The 13,449-nt window shown below is 51.1% G+C and overlaps 3 protein-coding genes across 8 annotated transcripts in view; all 3 read right to left on the bottom strand.

Moving 5' to 3' along the window:
- Window positions 1-13,449, bottom strand: part of LOC106988627 (immunoglobulin lambda-1 light chain-like) — a 308,524-nt gene that overhangs the window by 31,376 nt on the left and 263,699 nt on the right. The window lies entirely within an intron of this gene.
- The window catches only part of LOC128312485 (immunoglobulin lambda-1 light chain-like), a 442,895-nt gene that overhangs the window by 8,049 nt on the left and 421,397 nt on the right, over window positions 1-13,449 (bottom strand). The gene's annotated exons all lie outside the window — the stretch shown is intronic.
- The window catches only part of LOC106988621 (immunoglobulin lambda-1 light chain-like), a 505,411-nt gene continuing 497,342 nt past the window's right edge, over window positions 5,381-13,449 (bottom strand). For 2 of the 3 annotated variants that reach the window (XM_053206518.1, XM_053206516.1), the window contains exons 3-4: window positions 7,784-7,825; window positions 5,381-5,866 (exon numbers count right to left, since the gene is read on the bottom strand). In XM_053206518.1, the coding sequence (XP_053062493.1) occupies window positions 5,547-5,866; window positions 7,784-7,825 (362 nt within the window). In that variant the 3' untranslated portion in view covers window positions 5,381-5,546. The remainder of the gene's footprint in view (window positions 5,867-7,783; window positions 7,826-13,449) is intronic. The other variant, XM_053206517.1, reaches the window with a different exon arrangement.

The following is a 13,449-nucleotide window of genomic DNA, read 5'->3' on the forward strand; positions in this document are numbered from 1 at the left end:
TGCGAGTACAGAATATTGTGTGTGCAAATTTGGGTGAGTGGGAATCTGTTCCACAAAGAAATATGGGGCTGCTCTGCTGGCTCTTCCCCATAAAGCCAGTGAACCTGTGTTCACTCCAAGGATGGTTGAGTTCAGGGCACAAAATGTTAAACACAAATGACCAGATAGTGTGATTTCTGATTGAATAAAGGACATTTTATTGAGCATTGATTGAATGAAGGGAGAAGGGCTGGAATCATCCTGGTGCAAGGGGAATCCTTCCTGTAGGTCCAATGGCTGCACACACCCTTGGGTTGGTGAGGGTCTTGGGGACCTAAGAGCACTCTGCAGGGACCACATTCTTCTCCATAGTGCTCCCCTGGTACGTGACCTGGCAGGTGAAGCTGCTGAGAGATTTCCACTTGACAGGTGACAGGCTTATGTAGCTGCTGGCCCTTACTTGTTGTTGCCCTGTTTGGAGGGCTTGGTGGTTTCCATGCCCTGGTAACAGGGGTGCCATCTGCCTTCTAGGCCACCGTCAAGCAGCTGGGGTAGAAGTTATTCATTAGGTAGTCTTGTTGTCGCTGAGCTCCTCAAGGGAGGGTGGGATGAGGGTAACTGAGGGTGAGGAGTTCGGCTGACCTGTGGGGTGGGGGAGGGACAGGAGGTCAGAAGCCCAGCTTCCGCGTTTGGGGTCACTTCACTTGACATCGGCCTTCACGTGGGTACAGGTACCTGAACATTCAGTCAGGCACCCAGTTCTCACTCTGCGTCCATGTGAATCCATGTTGGGGTGGGTGGGTGGGTTAAGGTGTTATTCAATCATCTCCCCACCTTTGCTGGGAACCTTTGAGGTGGATTCCTATCACTACCCATCCTGAGACTCTTCTGAGATCTTTCCTTCCACCCAGACATCTAACTCTCACTGTCCTGCTCCTGCCTCCTCTGACTTTTGACAGTGTCTGTCTCAGCTCTACTTTTGTCCTCTGTGGCCAGTGCTATTATGTGAGCTCTCTGACCTCCTATTGGCTCATCCTGTGGACCATTCTATCTTGAGTCTTGTGTGAGGTCTTTGCCCTAAGGGGTCTGTTTTTACCCAGATGTGTCTCTCCTGGGCTGTCCCTGATGGGGTAGGATCCTTGCTGATCATACAGAGTGTGTCTGCGTGGCCTTGCATCACTCTCAATCCACAGCCTTTCTGCAGCCCCAGTCCCTGTGTCCTGCAATCAGTCATTTCATGAGAGCTTTCATGCCATAGATTCTCCTGTGTTTGTTGCAGATGTGTGTCCTGCAGGGACTCAAGAATCCACTCATGTCTCACATCTTCTCATTCCATGACTCTTTCTCTGGCATCTACTCCTACAAGCGCCATCCTGCCTCTGGCAAGTTTGTCTGAGTCCCCAGGCCAACTCTATATGGCCACTCCATAAGGCCTGGGGGGAGCTCCACCTGCACCACTGCTGACTCCGGACTCTGATCCCCAGGCTCTGCCCTGAACCTTGTCGTTTGTGTCCTCAGCCTTGGCTCTGAGGGTGCCTGACCCAGTAAATACTCCACATTGTCACCCCCTCAATGCTCCCTGTTCTCTCTTCCCTTTTTTATGGGTACCCTTAGTGAGTCCCAGAGACAAACGTTGTCCAAGGCCTTACAACAGTAGACGGAAAAGAGCACATGTGGGACCCAGGATGACCCGGCGGACACACAGATGAGTTTTTAGCTCATCCCGACCATCCTCTGCCTCTCAGTTGGTAGGGGAGGGGCTGTGTTGACCAGAGAAGCAAGCAGGACAGTGTAGAGGGAGGGAAGGAGATGAGGGTCCCAGGGACTGGGGTCCCAGATGAAAGAGTGACCAAGTTGAGAAAAGACACAGAAAGAAAAAAAATAGCAGAAAATTTCCCAAAAATGTGGGAAAGCAGGGAAAGAGGGAGAAGATGAGACTCACCTAGGATGGTCACCCGGGTCCCTTCGCCGAAAAGAAAACACTGTGATACATGCTAATACAAAAACCAATGCCTGGGAGTCCCTGCCCCACCCCCTAGACCCCCCACTTGCAGCTGTGATGGAGGAGGTGGGGGCACTGCTCCATGCTGGTGTCTTTTCAGTGGGGGGCCACAGGTCTTCCTCTTCTAGTGGATAACAGGGTCAATGTCCCCATGTGTGAAGCCACAGGATCCTGGAATCAAGTCTTCCAAAGAAGTAGGTGTCTGAATGCTGTCCCAACCTATAACTCCTAGGAATTGGAATGAGTTTGTGGAGGGCCTCTCTGTCACTTGCAAGGATCTATGGATTTGAAGAGGGAATCGCTTCTCTATATGTTGAAACATCCTAATTTTTTGGTGAGACAATCAGGTGAGGGAGGGAGTTTAACCTTCATCCCAAACTTTTCTCTGCAGGTGATAGCAGGTTGGCCTGTGTGCATGGGCCACTGGAAACTTCCTATGCCCCCAACCATGATTCCATAGAGCTCAGCTTTATTTTCTGAGGGGATGTCCTAGTTTGGGACTGTCCCAAGTGAAGTCTGTCCTGTTCTTGTGGGACGTGCCAGCCTATGTCCTGGTGACTTGGGGAACAGCCCTAGCCAAACCCCTATCTAGTGCCATGTTGGGGAAGGTTGGCTGTGTGACTGTTGCTCTGCTTGTTTCAAGGAGTCTTAAATTCCATCTGCCACAAAAAGGAACTGGCATCAGTGACCACTTTCAGGCCTGGAGCGGGTAGGCACAAGTGAAGTAGAATATGTTGTCCATCAGATAGCAGGAGCTATAGAGATCACCTGGGGTCTTGTGAGTGTACCCAGGAGCCACCTGAAGAGGCTCCGACTAGACTAATGTCCATAGATGCAGCTACATTTCCATATGTATAGTGGACAACCCAATGCATTCCACCAGCCTATCTGGTCAATCCCAGGATGTACCAGGTTACCAATGGAAGTTAGTCATCAGGGGAGAGTGGAGGGAGCCGGTCATCATCCTGTGAAGTAGGGAAGAGCAGGGAACGGTGCACATTTCTTCTTTTCCCTGCACATGAAAGGTACTCCCCACCTAGGTATGTGGCAGCCCTCCCAGGAGAAGGAGAACAGAAATGAAATATTGCCATGATGCACCCTTTCCATCTGATGGACGGAGTCATTGAACATCAAAGCAGCTAGTCCTACCTAAAAATGTCCACTCGATGTGGGTCCTTTGATGCAAAGTCGCCAAGTGTCCAGGGAGGTGATTCTGACGTTGTACAAACTGGATCTCCTGAAGGATCTGATGCCAGAAGCCCTTTGCAGGATGAGGAAGCAGAGTGGATGGCTCAGATACAACTCTGGGAGGTTGTGGCTGTATCCCCACCATGGGACAGTCCCAGGACCAGCAGCTCAGCCCCCGAAGCCCCTTCCTTGCAAGGAGAAGTAGAGTGATTTGGGAGATTCTTACAGATCCAAGACACGTGAAGACACATACCCCAATCACACTGTCAAATGTTATTCAATACTCAGAAAGAGAAAAGGAAGTCCCCCCAAATAATGATAGCATCAACAATATCATTCCATGCATTCACTTGTGACAAGTTTGAGATCTTTGATGATAAGTATTTTGGTGGTTAAGGATTTATTCTCAGTGTCTACATCGGTTTGATCATGCTACTTTAGTTTCTGTTTAGGCCTTTATCTTCTGGTAACACAGATGAAATCATTATTGAGAAAAAGATGTGATATCTGGAATTTGTTTCCAAATATTGCATAACAGAGCAATTATTTTGTTATTGTGTCAGCATCATCAAGGTATTGATAGATTGGGACCTAGTTGATGGGAACATGGAGGTATTCTTCTTCCTCTATCTCCCTTTCTGGTGTTTTCATTTATCTTTAATGCACACTTCACAAGAAAATTACGAGAAGAGATGATAGTGTGGGGCAGTACCAGATGTGGGGTGATTTTGGCATTCTACAGCAGGGTCATGGATATGAGTTACACCCAGGTGGCCTTCTCCCTCATTTGGGGCTCAGCATTCAGATCCATGAAATGTGGCCAGCAGTTGCTGTGGGATACTAAGACCCCCTAATATCCTTCTCCCTCTTAGGCTTCCCTAGGGCTGAGGTGGCTGGGATAAAACTCTAAGGGGTCCCTGTGCTCTCAGAACTCCTGGGCTTTGTAGGCTCTGTCCCTGGGCTGACCTGGCTCCCTTGCAGGTCTGGTGAAGGCAGCTCCTTGTCTGTGATGAGCTGAAGACATAAACAGAGGGCTGGTTGTGCCTGCATCTCTACGAGACTGACCTCTACTGCTTCAGTGACCTCAGAATGAGTATGTCTCTGATAGGAGTCCACAGGTGCATTCAGTATTCAGCCACAGTGAGTGATGGAGGCTTGTGCATTGGCGGTTCGGTGGGCCCTCAGTACCTGGGGAAGGGGATCCTTACTTTGCTGTAGCCTTCAGGCCATACAACTCTGCCTGGGCTGGTCTGCACCAGCTGAACTATACTCCTGAATTCAAATTGGCTCCCTCTCTTTGGGATAATCATTGGCTGCCCATTATGTGCCCAAGAAGGTGTCCTTTGTCATTTACTCAGTTCTCCATGTCTCTACCACATACAGGGTCATATCATCGCGTTCATCTATAACCTAACCATAAAGTAACTCTCTCCTTGATCTCAGTTCCGATGATGAGACTTCACGATTGAGGTCCCAGCTCCTCTGTTCGGGTCCCTTTGAGCCTGACCTGGACCTAGGCCCAAAACCACATAGACTGGTTGTCCTTGTGCCTCATCCTGACCTCAAGTTCCCAGCACTAGTGCGGGTGAACACTGCTGTCTTGAAGAGTGTTCCAGGGCTTCCTGAGTTGGTTGGGAGAGTCAAGTAGGTTCGGGAAGGGATAGGCTACAAGATGTGAAACTGTTTCCCAGTAGGCCTTGTTAGCATCTTTACTCACCTAACATGAATTATGAGTTTGAGAAATGTACTTCTAAGATGCTTTCCATGGCTTCCTGCTAACGGACCAACTATGGACCCCCTCGTTTGTTAGTCATTCTCCCCTGTGGATCACTAGTATGGAACTGGGAAATCCACTTCTGTTCCTAAAGACCATTTTTTCTGCTCAAGGACCTTGTTCCTCCTTACTGTTGCTTCTGCCCACTGCTGGCTCCTGGGACTCTCCTTGTTTCTCCCTGATACCCTGCAGGCCCTCCCTGGTCCTTCTCACTCAGTTTCTCCCTTTCCAGGTGGCAAGGACTGCATCCTGGGTGCTGGTACTACAGGATTATTTCCTACTCTGGGTCACAGCCAGGGGGACAGCATCAATGGGGTCCTTTTAGGGTTAGTTGGGTGGATGGCGGTTAGATAGAATCTCATACCATTACTGTCCCTTCTCTTAATTACTAAGCCTTTAACCCAGACATAACAGACAGAGAATTCACATCAGAAATGTTGAATGATAAACGATAAGTTCTTTATTGAGCACAAATAGAAACCGGGAGGGTGTGTGACCTTCCTGGTCTGAGCTGATCCAGGAGTTGGCTCTCAGGGGTACATGGTGAGCTGGGGAAGGTGTATCTGGGTGAGGAAGGCCTCCATCCCTGACAGTCTCGGGGACCTAAGAACACTCTGCGGGGACCACACTCTTCTCCACAGTGCTCCCCTCGTGCGTGACCTGGCAGGTGAATCTGCCGCGAGATTTCCACTGGTTCGGTGACAGGCTCAGGTAGCTGCTGGCCGCGTACTTGTTGTTGCTCTGTTTGGAGGGCTTGGTGGTCTCCACGCCCTGGGTGACGGGGGTGCCGTCTGCCTTCCAGGCCACCGTCAAGCCGCTGGGGTAGAAGTCACTGATGAGGCACACCAGGGTGGCCTTGTTGGCGCTGAGCTCCTCATTGGAGGGCGGGAAGAGTGTGACCGAGGGGGCCGACTTGGGCTGACCTGTGGGGTGGGGAGGGGCATGAGTCAGAGATCAGGTGTCCATGGCTGAAGCTCCTACCTCAGTCCTGATGTGGGGAACAGCTCTGTCATGTCCATGGCTTGGGTCTCAAGGGCTCCAGCTGGCTGAGTTCAGGTCAGCCATGGGTAGGGTCACTCACCTTCTGTTGGAATGAATCTGACTGCCACATTCAGTAGTGTGTGGGTCCCTCCATGGCCTCAGACTCTCTCCCGGTCACATGTCCTCCTAATCCACACAGTCCTCCCCCTGGGACTTGGTGGCACTGGCTCTGAGACCTGCTTTCCCTTGTGATTCTGTCTGTCTGTCATGGACGTTGGCATCACTGCCATATCCGCCAGGTCCCTTACCTGGTTACCCTGTATCTAGTCTGTCCTTGTTGCAGGGCTGTGTTCCCATTTGAAAAGTAGGTTTCCTGCCTCCAGAGCCCCTCACACCATCATTGCAGCCTTGCCCACCTCCCAACAGGACCCCCACCCCCGACCCCGGGGATGCTGAGTGGGTAAGAAGTGGGAGTTCCTGGAGCTGGATTACAGGGAGTCTTGTAAGATGGAGAGTTTTCAGGTGAGGTGAATTTTCAGTTTTGAGGTTAGGCCATGTCTGTTCTGAAGGGTCTCCCTGTTCTGTGAAGTTTATTTGGGTGTCTGTCTGTTTACCATTTCTGGAAGGCTGGCAGTCAACGTCCCTGTCACCTGTCCCTAGCAGCGGACTCTGATCCATGTATCTGCTCATGGACCACACCTCCCTTAGAGGACACTCTCCTGAGACCTGCTCTGATCTTGGTGTCCTTACTGTTCCTCTAGAGGTGGGAAGTCCCAGTACCCTTGGGCCCTTCTCTTCTGACAACCTGCCTCCTCTTTCACCCCCTTGTCCCACTTCCACCTCCATGTCCCCAAGTCCCGAGACCAATGCTCTGCTCTCTGTGCTCCAGGCAGCCCTCCAGCTGGGACGAGCCAAAGACAGAATACTATGCCTGAATGTCCCCAGTATCCTTCTCACACCCCATGGCCCTGCTAGCAGCCCAAGCTCCCCACTTCTTTGCCTTCACCCCTCAATTCTCCTTGGACTCGCGGAACCCAACTTTAAGGATGGGCTATGTCTGTTCTGAAGGGTCTCCCTGTTCTGTGAAGTTTACTGGGGGTCTGTCCATCGTTAGATTTCTGAGGTCTTGGCAAGACCTGTCACCTTTTCCTACCTGGAGACCCAGGCCCAACGTATCTATCTGCTCAGGAGGCTTTCCTGCGGTGGTGAAGGCATTTACTTTGCTGCCTGAGTGTCCTGAGACTGTCCTGTTGCTGGCTTCCTGAGTGTCCCTATGGAGGTGGAAGGCCCAGAACCCACAGCCCCCTTCTCCTGTGATGTCCTTCCTTTCTTCCTGACCCCCTTGTCCCACTTCCTTCTCCATGTCTCCAAGTACCGAGACCAAGGCTGTCCTCACTGTTCATCAGGCAGTTCTCTGCCTTGGATCCCCCAAGGATGGGAACCGGTGCCCGAGCCATCCCCAGAATCCTTCCCACACCTCATGGTCCCTCTGGCAGCAGGAACCCCTACTCATTTGCCCTTCACCCTCAATTCTCCTCGGACTCTTGGAGCCCAGAGACATTGAGTGGTGAGCTGACCATCCCTGAGTCCAGAGGAGAAGATTTCCTTGGGGAGAGAGCTGGAGTCCCAGTGAGGCCTGAGTTCAGGTCTAGATTAGGAAGGGCTCACGGGGACGTCCCCTGTAGCCCTGAGCACTTCTGACAATATGGGGCCAGTGGAGGAGATAAGGGGCAGATAAAAGAGGCAAAACTTACAGACCCCACAGACCTTCAGCCCGAGCCCAGGTCACAATAGAAAGCAGAAGAAAATCACCTGAAATTGTATACTGGAGCCAAAAGAGGAGGAAAGGGGAGACTCACCGAGGACGGTCAGATGGGTCCCTCCGCCGAACAAAGCACACTGTGACACAGCCTGGAACACAAACCCTCTGTCAGCCCCTCCACCCCTGACCCAGGCCCACCTGCAGCTGCACGGGAGGCCCAAAGCCCAGCCTTCTTGTCACGGGTGCTGGTCAGGCAGATGGGTGGGTGATGGGGTTGACCCCTGGGGACCTGGAATCAGTTCCATGGAGGGTTCAGAATCCATCTATCCTCAGTCATGGGGAGGGGATGGAGAGATGCTCTTTAGGTATGGCATCAGAATTCAGCTAACACCATGCTTAGGAAGGTGCTCTGTGCTCTCCTCAGTCTGTGTCAGGATGTCATTGTAGAAGGGGTGAGCAGGGGTGTTTCAGCACAGAGGCAATGGAGCTGGGAGCCCTTTGCAGAGTTGGGACTGACGGGGAGGCTCCTGGATATGCCACTACATCATCTGCAGGGGAAGCAGTGGAGGTTTGGGGTCAGGAATGGAAAGTATTGGGAGGAGAATCACGTTTCCCCCAGCACTTAGATGTCTCTCTTAGCCCCGATGTCCCGAATCGCTGCCTTTGGCTGGTTCTTTAGGAAGGTAGCATGGTCACTGTTTAGTCCCTATCCTGAGCTGTGAGGGCAACTGTCATGGTATAGGGAGATGTGGGCTGAACATAAGCTGGATAGACGTGTTGGGCCCCTGGTGTGTGTGGATGCAGTCACTACATCCTACAGTTTTTCCCTGAGTGGAAATGTCGGAGTCTGTGCCTAGCCTTGAACTGACTGAGAATCACACATGGCCCACATACAGGAGCATCACTAGCACAGGGTTCCCCCACCAAGCTGGAAAACATACTGTACCTCTGCACTGGACCTTCACATTGTGAGGAGGCTCTCTGACACCTATGGCCTTCTCCTGCATCCTTGCCTTGGGATGTCACCTGCAGAGCTCACAATAGGGGACACACAGGTCTGGCATCCTTCTTTCTTTGTCACATTGGCGCACTGAGCTAGAACTCTGACTGGCTTCCTCGATCTGCTCTCGATGAGTGCGTAAACACCCTTCCAGCTTCTCATGAGGTTTCTTGTCTCACTCCAGCACAAATAGAATCCCTGGAGCCTTCTATTGCTAGTGGCTGGCTCTGGTAGGGATGACAGAGATGGAATTGTCTCTGTTCATGTCATATCCTGCCTCCCTGTGCAGCACCTTCTACCCCAGCTCCTCCTGATCTTTCCATAGAGATGCCCACCATGGCAGTTTTGTAAATGGACCAGTGTCTCTGTGATCATCATGAGTGTGCATGTATGTTTCTGTTTGTTGGGACCTGTGTGTGTGCTTGTGTGTGTGTTATGATCAGATACTACACTGAGCTCCTAAGTAGATGAGTCAGTTGAGAAACCTGTCAACAGCGCATTTCCAGAATCTGAGTCTTGATTTATAACAGACACCCTAGGCAGGTTAACGAAGGACAAATGATGGGCTCATGGGTTGGCCTGGCCTCGGAGGGGTCCCAGAAAGCAAAGCTGGAGTCTGTTTCCCAGAGAACTTGGATGTAGTGTGAACCAAGAGACACTGGTGGGGTGAGATGCCAGCAGTGGGAGTGTGGGTGTGAGTGACCAGTGCCCAGGCAGGGGCTCCTATAGTGAGTGTGACAGGGCGTCTGTGGGTGGAGGACAGTCAGTGTTCCTGGGGAGGTAGGAGCAGGTGTTCTCATGAGAGAGGGAGGAGGCTCTAGGTTGTGACAATTGGGAATGTCCACATGGGGTAGGAAACCAGGGAAAAGCTGGCACTGAGTGGGGGTCTATAGGAAGAGGAGAGTGGGAATATTCAGAGGAGGGCTTCTTGTAGATGGTGAGGTGCCAGGTCCAGGGAGAAACTGAGGAATTATCCAAGAAATCCAGGGGATCTGGTATCAGTGAGGGAAGCTATGACTGGCAGTGGGCATGGTTAACACAAGAAGGAAAGCTAGAGACATTGTGGAGGATGGTCTCTTTAATTTCTGTTGTTTTGATCTCCTGTTCAGGAGTATTGTGTGAGAATTCTGGCTGAGAGCAAAATAACCCCTCATGAAACATGAGGACGCCTTCACTGGGCTCTTTTCCCAAGGCCAAAAGAATCCTGTTTTCCCCCAAAGATGGTTGAGTTCTGGACTGAAATGTTAAGCCCAAATTACCAGACAGCCTGAATTCTGATTGAATAAAGAACATTTTATTGAGCATGATTGGGTGCTGGGAGGAGGGCTGGGATGATCCTGGTGCAAGGGGAATCCTTCCTGGAGGTCCTGTGGCTCTCAGCCCTTTGAGTGGGTAGGGGATGTCTTGACCTAAGAGCACTCCTCAGGGACCACATTCTTCTCCATGGTGCTCCCCTCGTGCGTGACCTGGCAGGTGAATCTGCTGTGAGATTTTTACTTGTCAGGCAACAACCTCAGGTAGCTGCTGGCTGCATACTTGTTGTTCTGTTTGGAGGGGTTGGTGGTCTCCACGCCCCGTGTGACGGGGGTGCCGTCTGCCTTCCAGGCCACCGTCAAGCAGCTGGGGTAGAAGTCACTGATGAGGCACACCAGGGTGGCCTTGTTATTGCTGAGCTCCTCAGGGGAGGGTGGGCTGAGGTAACTGAGGGCGAGGACTTGGGCTGACCTGTGGGGTGGGGGAGGGACAGGAGGTCAGAAGCTCAGCTTCCATGTTTGGGGTCACTTCACTTGACATCGGCCTTCATGTGGGTACAGCTACCTGAACATTCAGTCAGGCCTCCAGTTCCCCTTCTGTGTCCATGTGAATCCATGTTGTGGGGTGGTGGGGTGGTTTAAGTTGTTATTCAATCATCTCCCCACCTTTGCTGGGAACCTTTGAGGTGGATTCCTATCACTACCCATCCCAAGACTCTTCTGAGATCTTTCCTTCCACCGAGACATCTAACTCTCACTGTCCCGCTCTTGCCTCCTCTGACTTTTGACAGTGTCTGTCTCAGCTCTACTTTTGTCCTCTGTGGCCAGTGCTATTATGTGAACTCTCTGACCTCCTATTGGCTCATCCTGTGGACCATTCTATCTTGAGTCTTGTGTGAGGTCTTTGCCCTAAGGGGTCTGTTTTTACCCAGATGTGTCTCTCCTGGGCTGTCCCTGATGGGGTAGGATCCTTGCTGATCATACAGAGTGTGTCTGCGTGGCCTTGCATCACTCTCAATCCACAGCCTTTCTGCAGCCCCAGTCCCCATGTCCTGCAAATTAGTCATTTCATGAGAGCTTTCATGCCATAGATTCTCCTGTGTTTGTTGCAGATGTGTGTCCTGCAGGGACTCAAGAGTCCACTCATGTCTCACATCTTCTCATTCCATGACTCTTTCTCTGGCATCTACTCCTACAAGCTCCATCCTGCCTCTGGCAAGTTTGTCTGAGTCCCCAGGCCAACTCTATATGGCCACTCCATAAGGCCTGGGGGGAGCTCTACCTGCACCACTGCTGACTCTGGACCCTGATCCCCAGGCTCTGCCCTGAACCTTGTTGTTTGTGTCCTCAGCCTTGGCTCTGAGGGTGCATGGCCCAGTAAATACTCCACATGGTCACCTCCTCAATGCTCCCTGTTATCTCTTCCCTTTTATGTGAGGACACTTAGTGACTCCCAGAGACAAAGGTTGTCCAATAAGAGATCTTACAAGGGTGGACAGAAAAGAGCACATGTGGGACCCTGGATGACCTGGCGGACACACAGATGAGTTTTTAGCTCATCCCGACCATCCTCTGCCTCTCAGGTGGTAGGGGAGGGGCTGTGATGACCAAAGAAGCAAGCAGTACATTCTGTAGAGGGAGGGAAGGAGATCAGGGTCCCAGGGACTGGTGTCCCAGATGAACGAGTGACCAAGTTGAGAAAAGACACAGAAAGAAAAAAAATAGCAGAAAATTTCCCAAATATGTGGGGGAGCAGGGAAGGAGGGAGAATGTGAGATTCACCTAGGACCGTCAGCCAGGTCCCTCTGCCAAAAACAAAACACTGGGATACAGCATAAGACTAAAACCACCACGTGGAATCCGTCCCCAAACCCCTAGACCTCCGCCTGCAGCTGTGATGGAGGAAGGGGGGCACTGCTCCATGCTGGTGTCTGCTCAGTGGGAGAAAAAGGTCTTCCACCACTAGCAGATAACAGGTTTAAGGTCCCCAAGTGTGCAGCCAGAGGATGGTTGGAGTCAATTCTTCTAGAAGAAGTTGGTATCTCATCTGCTGTTTCTACCTGTGTCTCCTGGGATTTGAATGAGTTGTGGAGGGCCTCTGTGTCACCATGAGTAAGGATTTATAGAATGAAGAGGAAATCCCTTCTGTGTTTGTTCAAACAATCCTAATTCCTTGGAGAGACCATGAGGTGAGGGCAGAGGGTGGATCTTCCCTCCCACACCTTGCTCTGCAGGGAACAGCAGGTGGGCCTGTGTGTATAGGCCACTGGAAACTTCCTATGCCCCCAACCATCACTTCATAGAGCTCAGCCTTATTTTCCAAGGGGATGTCCTTGTTTGGAACTGTCCCATGTGAAGTCTGTCCTGGTCCTGTGGGATATGCTAGCCTGTTTCCAGGTGACTTTGGGAACAGCCCAAGCCAAACCCTTATCTAGTCCCATATTGGAAAGGATCTGCTGTGACTGTTGCTCTGCTTCATTCAAGGGGCTTAAACGCTGCCTGCCACGTAACGGAACTGGTATCAGTGCCCACTTTCAGGCCTGGGGCGGGTAGGCACAAGTGAAGTAGAATATGTTGTCCATCAGATAGCAGGAGATACAGAGATCACCTGGGGTCTTGTGAGTGTACCCAGGAGCCACCTGAAGGGCTCTGATTGGACTAAAGTCCATAGATACAACCTCATTACCATATGTATAGTGGACAACCCCATGCATTCCACCAGCCTATCTCCTCAATCCCAGCATGTACCAGGTCACCAAATAGAAATGAGTCAGCAGGGGAGGGTGAGGGAGCATGTCATCATCCTGTGAAGTAGGGAAGAGCAGGGAACAGTGCACATTTCTTCTTTTCCCTGCACATGAAAGGTACTCCCCACCTGGGTACGTGGCAGCCCTCCTAGGAGAAGGAAGACAAATGAAATATTGCCGTGATGCACCCTGTCCATCGGATGGACGGAGTCATTGAACATCAAAGCAGCTAATCCTACCTAAAAAGATTCACTTGATGTGGGTCCTTTGATGCAAAGTAGCCAACTGTCCAGGGAGGTGATTCTGACGTTGTACAAACTGGACCTCCTGAAGGATCTGATGCCAGAAGCTCTTTGCAGGATGAGGAAGCAGAGAGGATGGCTCAGATACAACTCTGGGAGGTTGTGGCTGCATCCCCACCATGGGAGAGTCCCAGCACCAGCCGCTCAGCCCCTTAGTCCTTTCCTTGCAAGGAAAAGTAGAGTGATGGGGGATTCTTACAGACCCAACAGTCCTGAAGACACCCGACCTCCACAATCACAGTGTCAAATGATTTTCAATACTCAGAAAGAGAAAAGGAAATACCCCCAAATAGCAATAACATTAACAATATAATTCCATGCATTCACTTGTGACAAGTTTGAGGTCTTCATTGATAAGTATTTTCATTGTTAAGGATTTACAGTTTCTACATGGGTTTGATCATGCTACTTTAGTTTCTGTTTAGGCCTTTATCTTCTGGTACACAGATGAAATCATTATT

Source organism: Acinonyx jubatus, chromosome D3 (genome assembly GCF_027475565.1).
Source record: "Acinonyx jubatus isolate Ajub_Pintada_27869175 chromosome D3, VMU_Ajub_asm_v1.0, whole genome shotgun sequence".
Classification (NCBI taxonomy): domain Eukaryota; kingdom Metazoa; phylum Chordata; class Mammalia; order Carnivora; family Felidae; genus Acinonyx; species Acinonyx jubatus.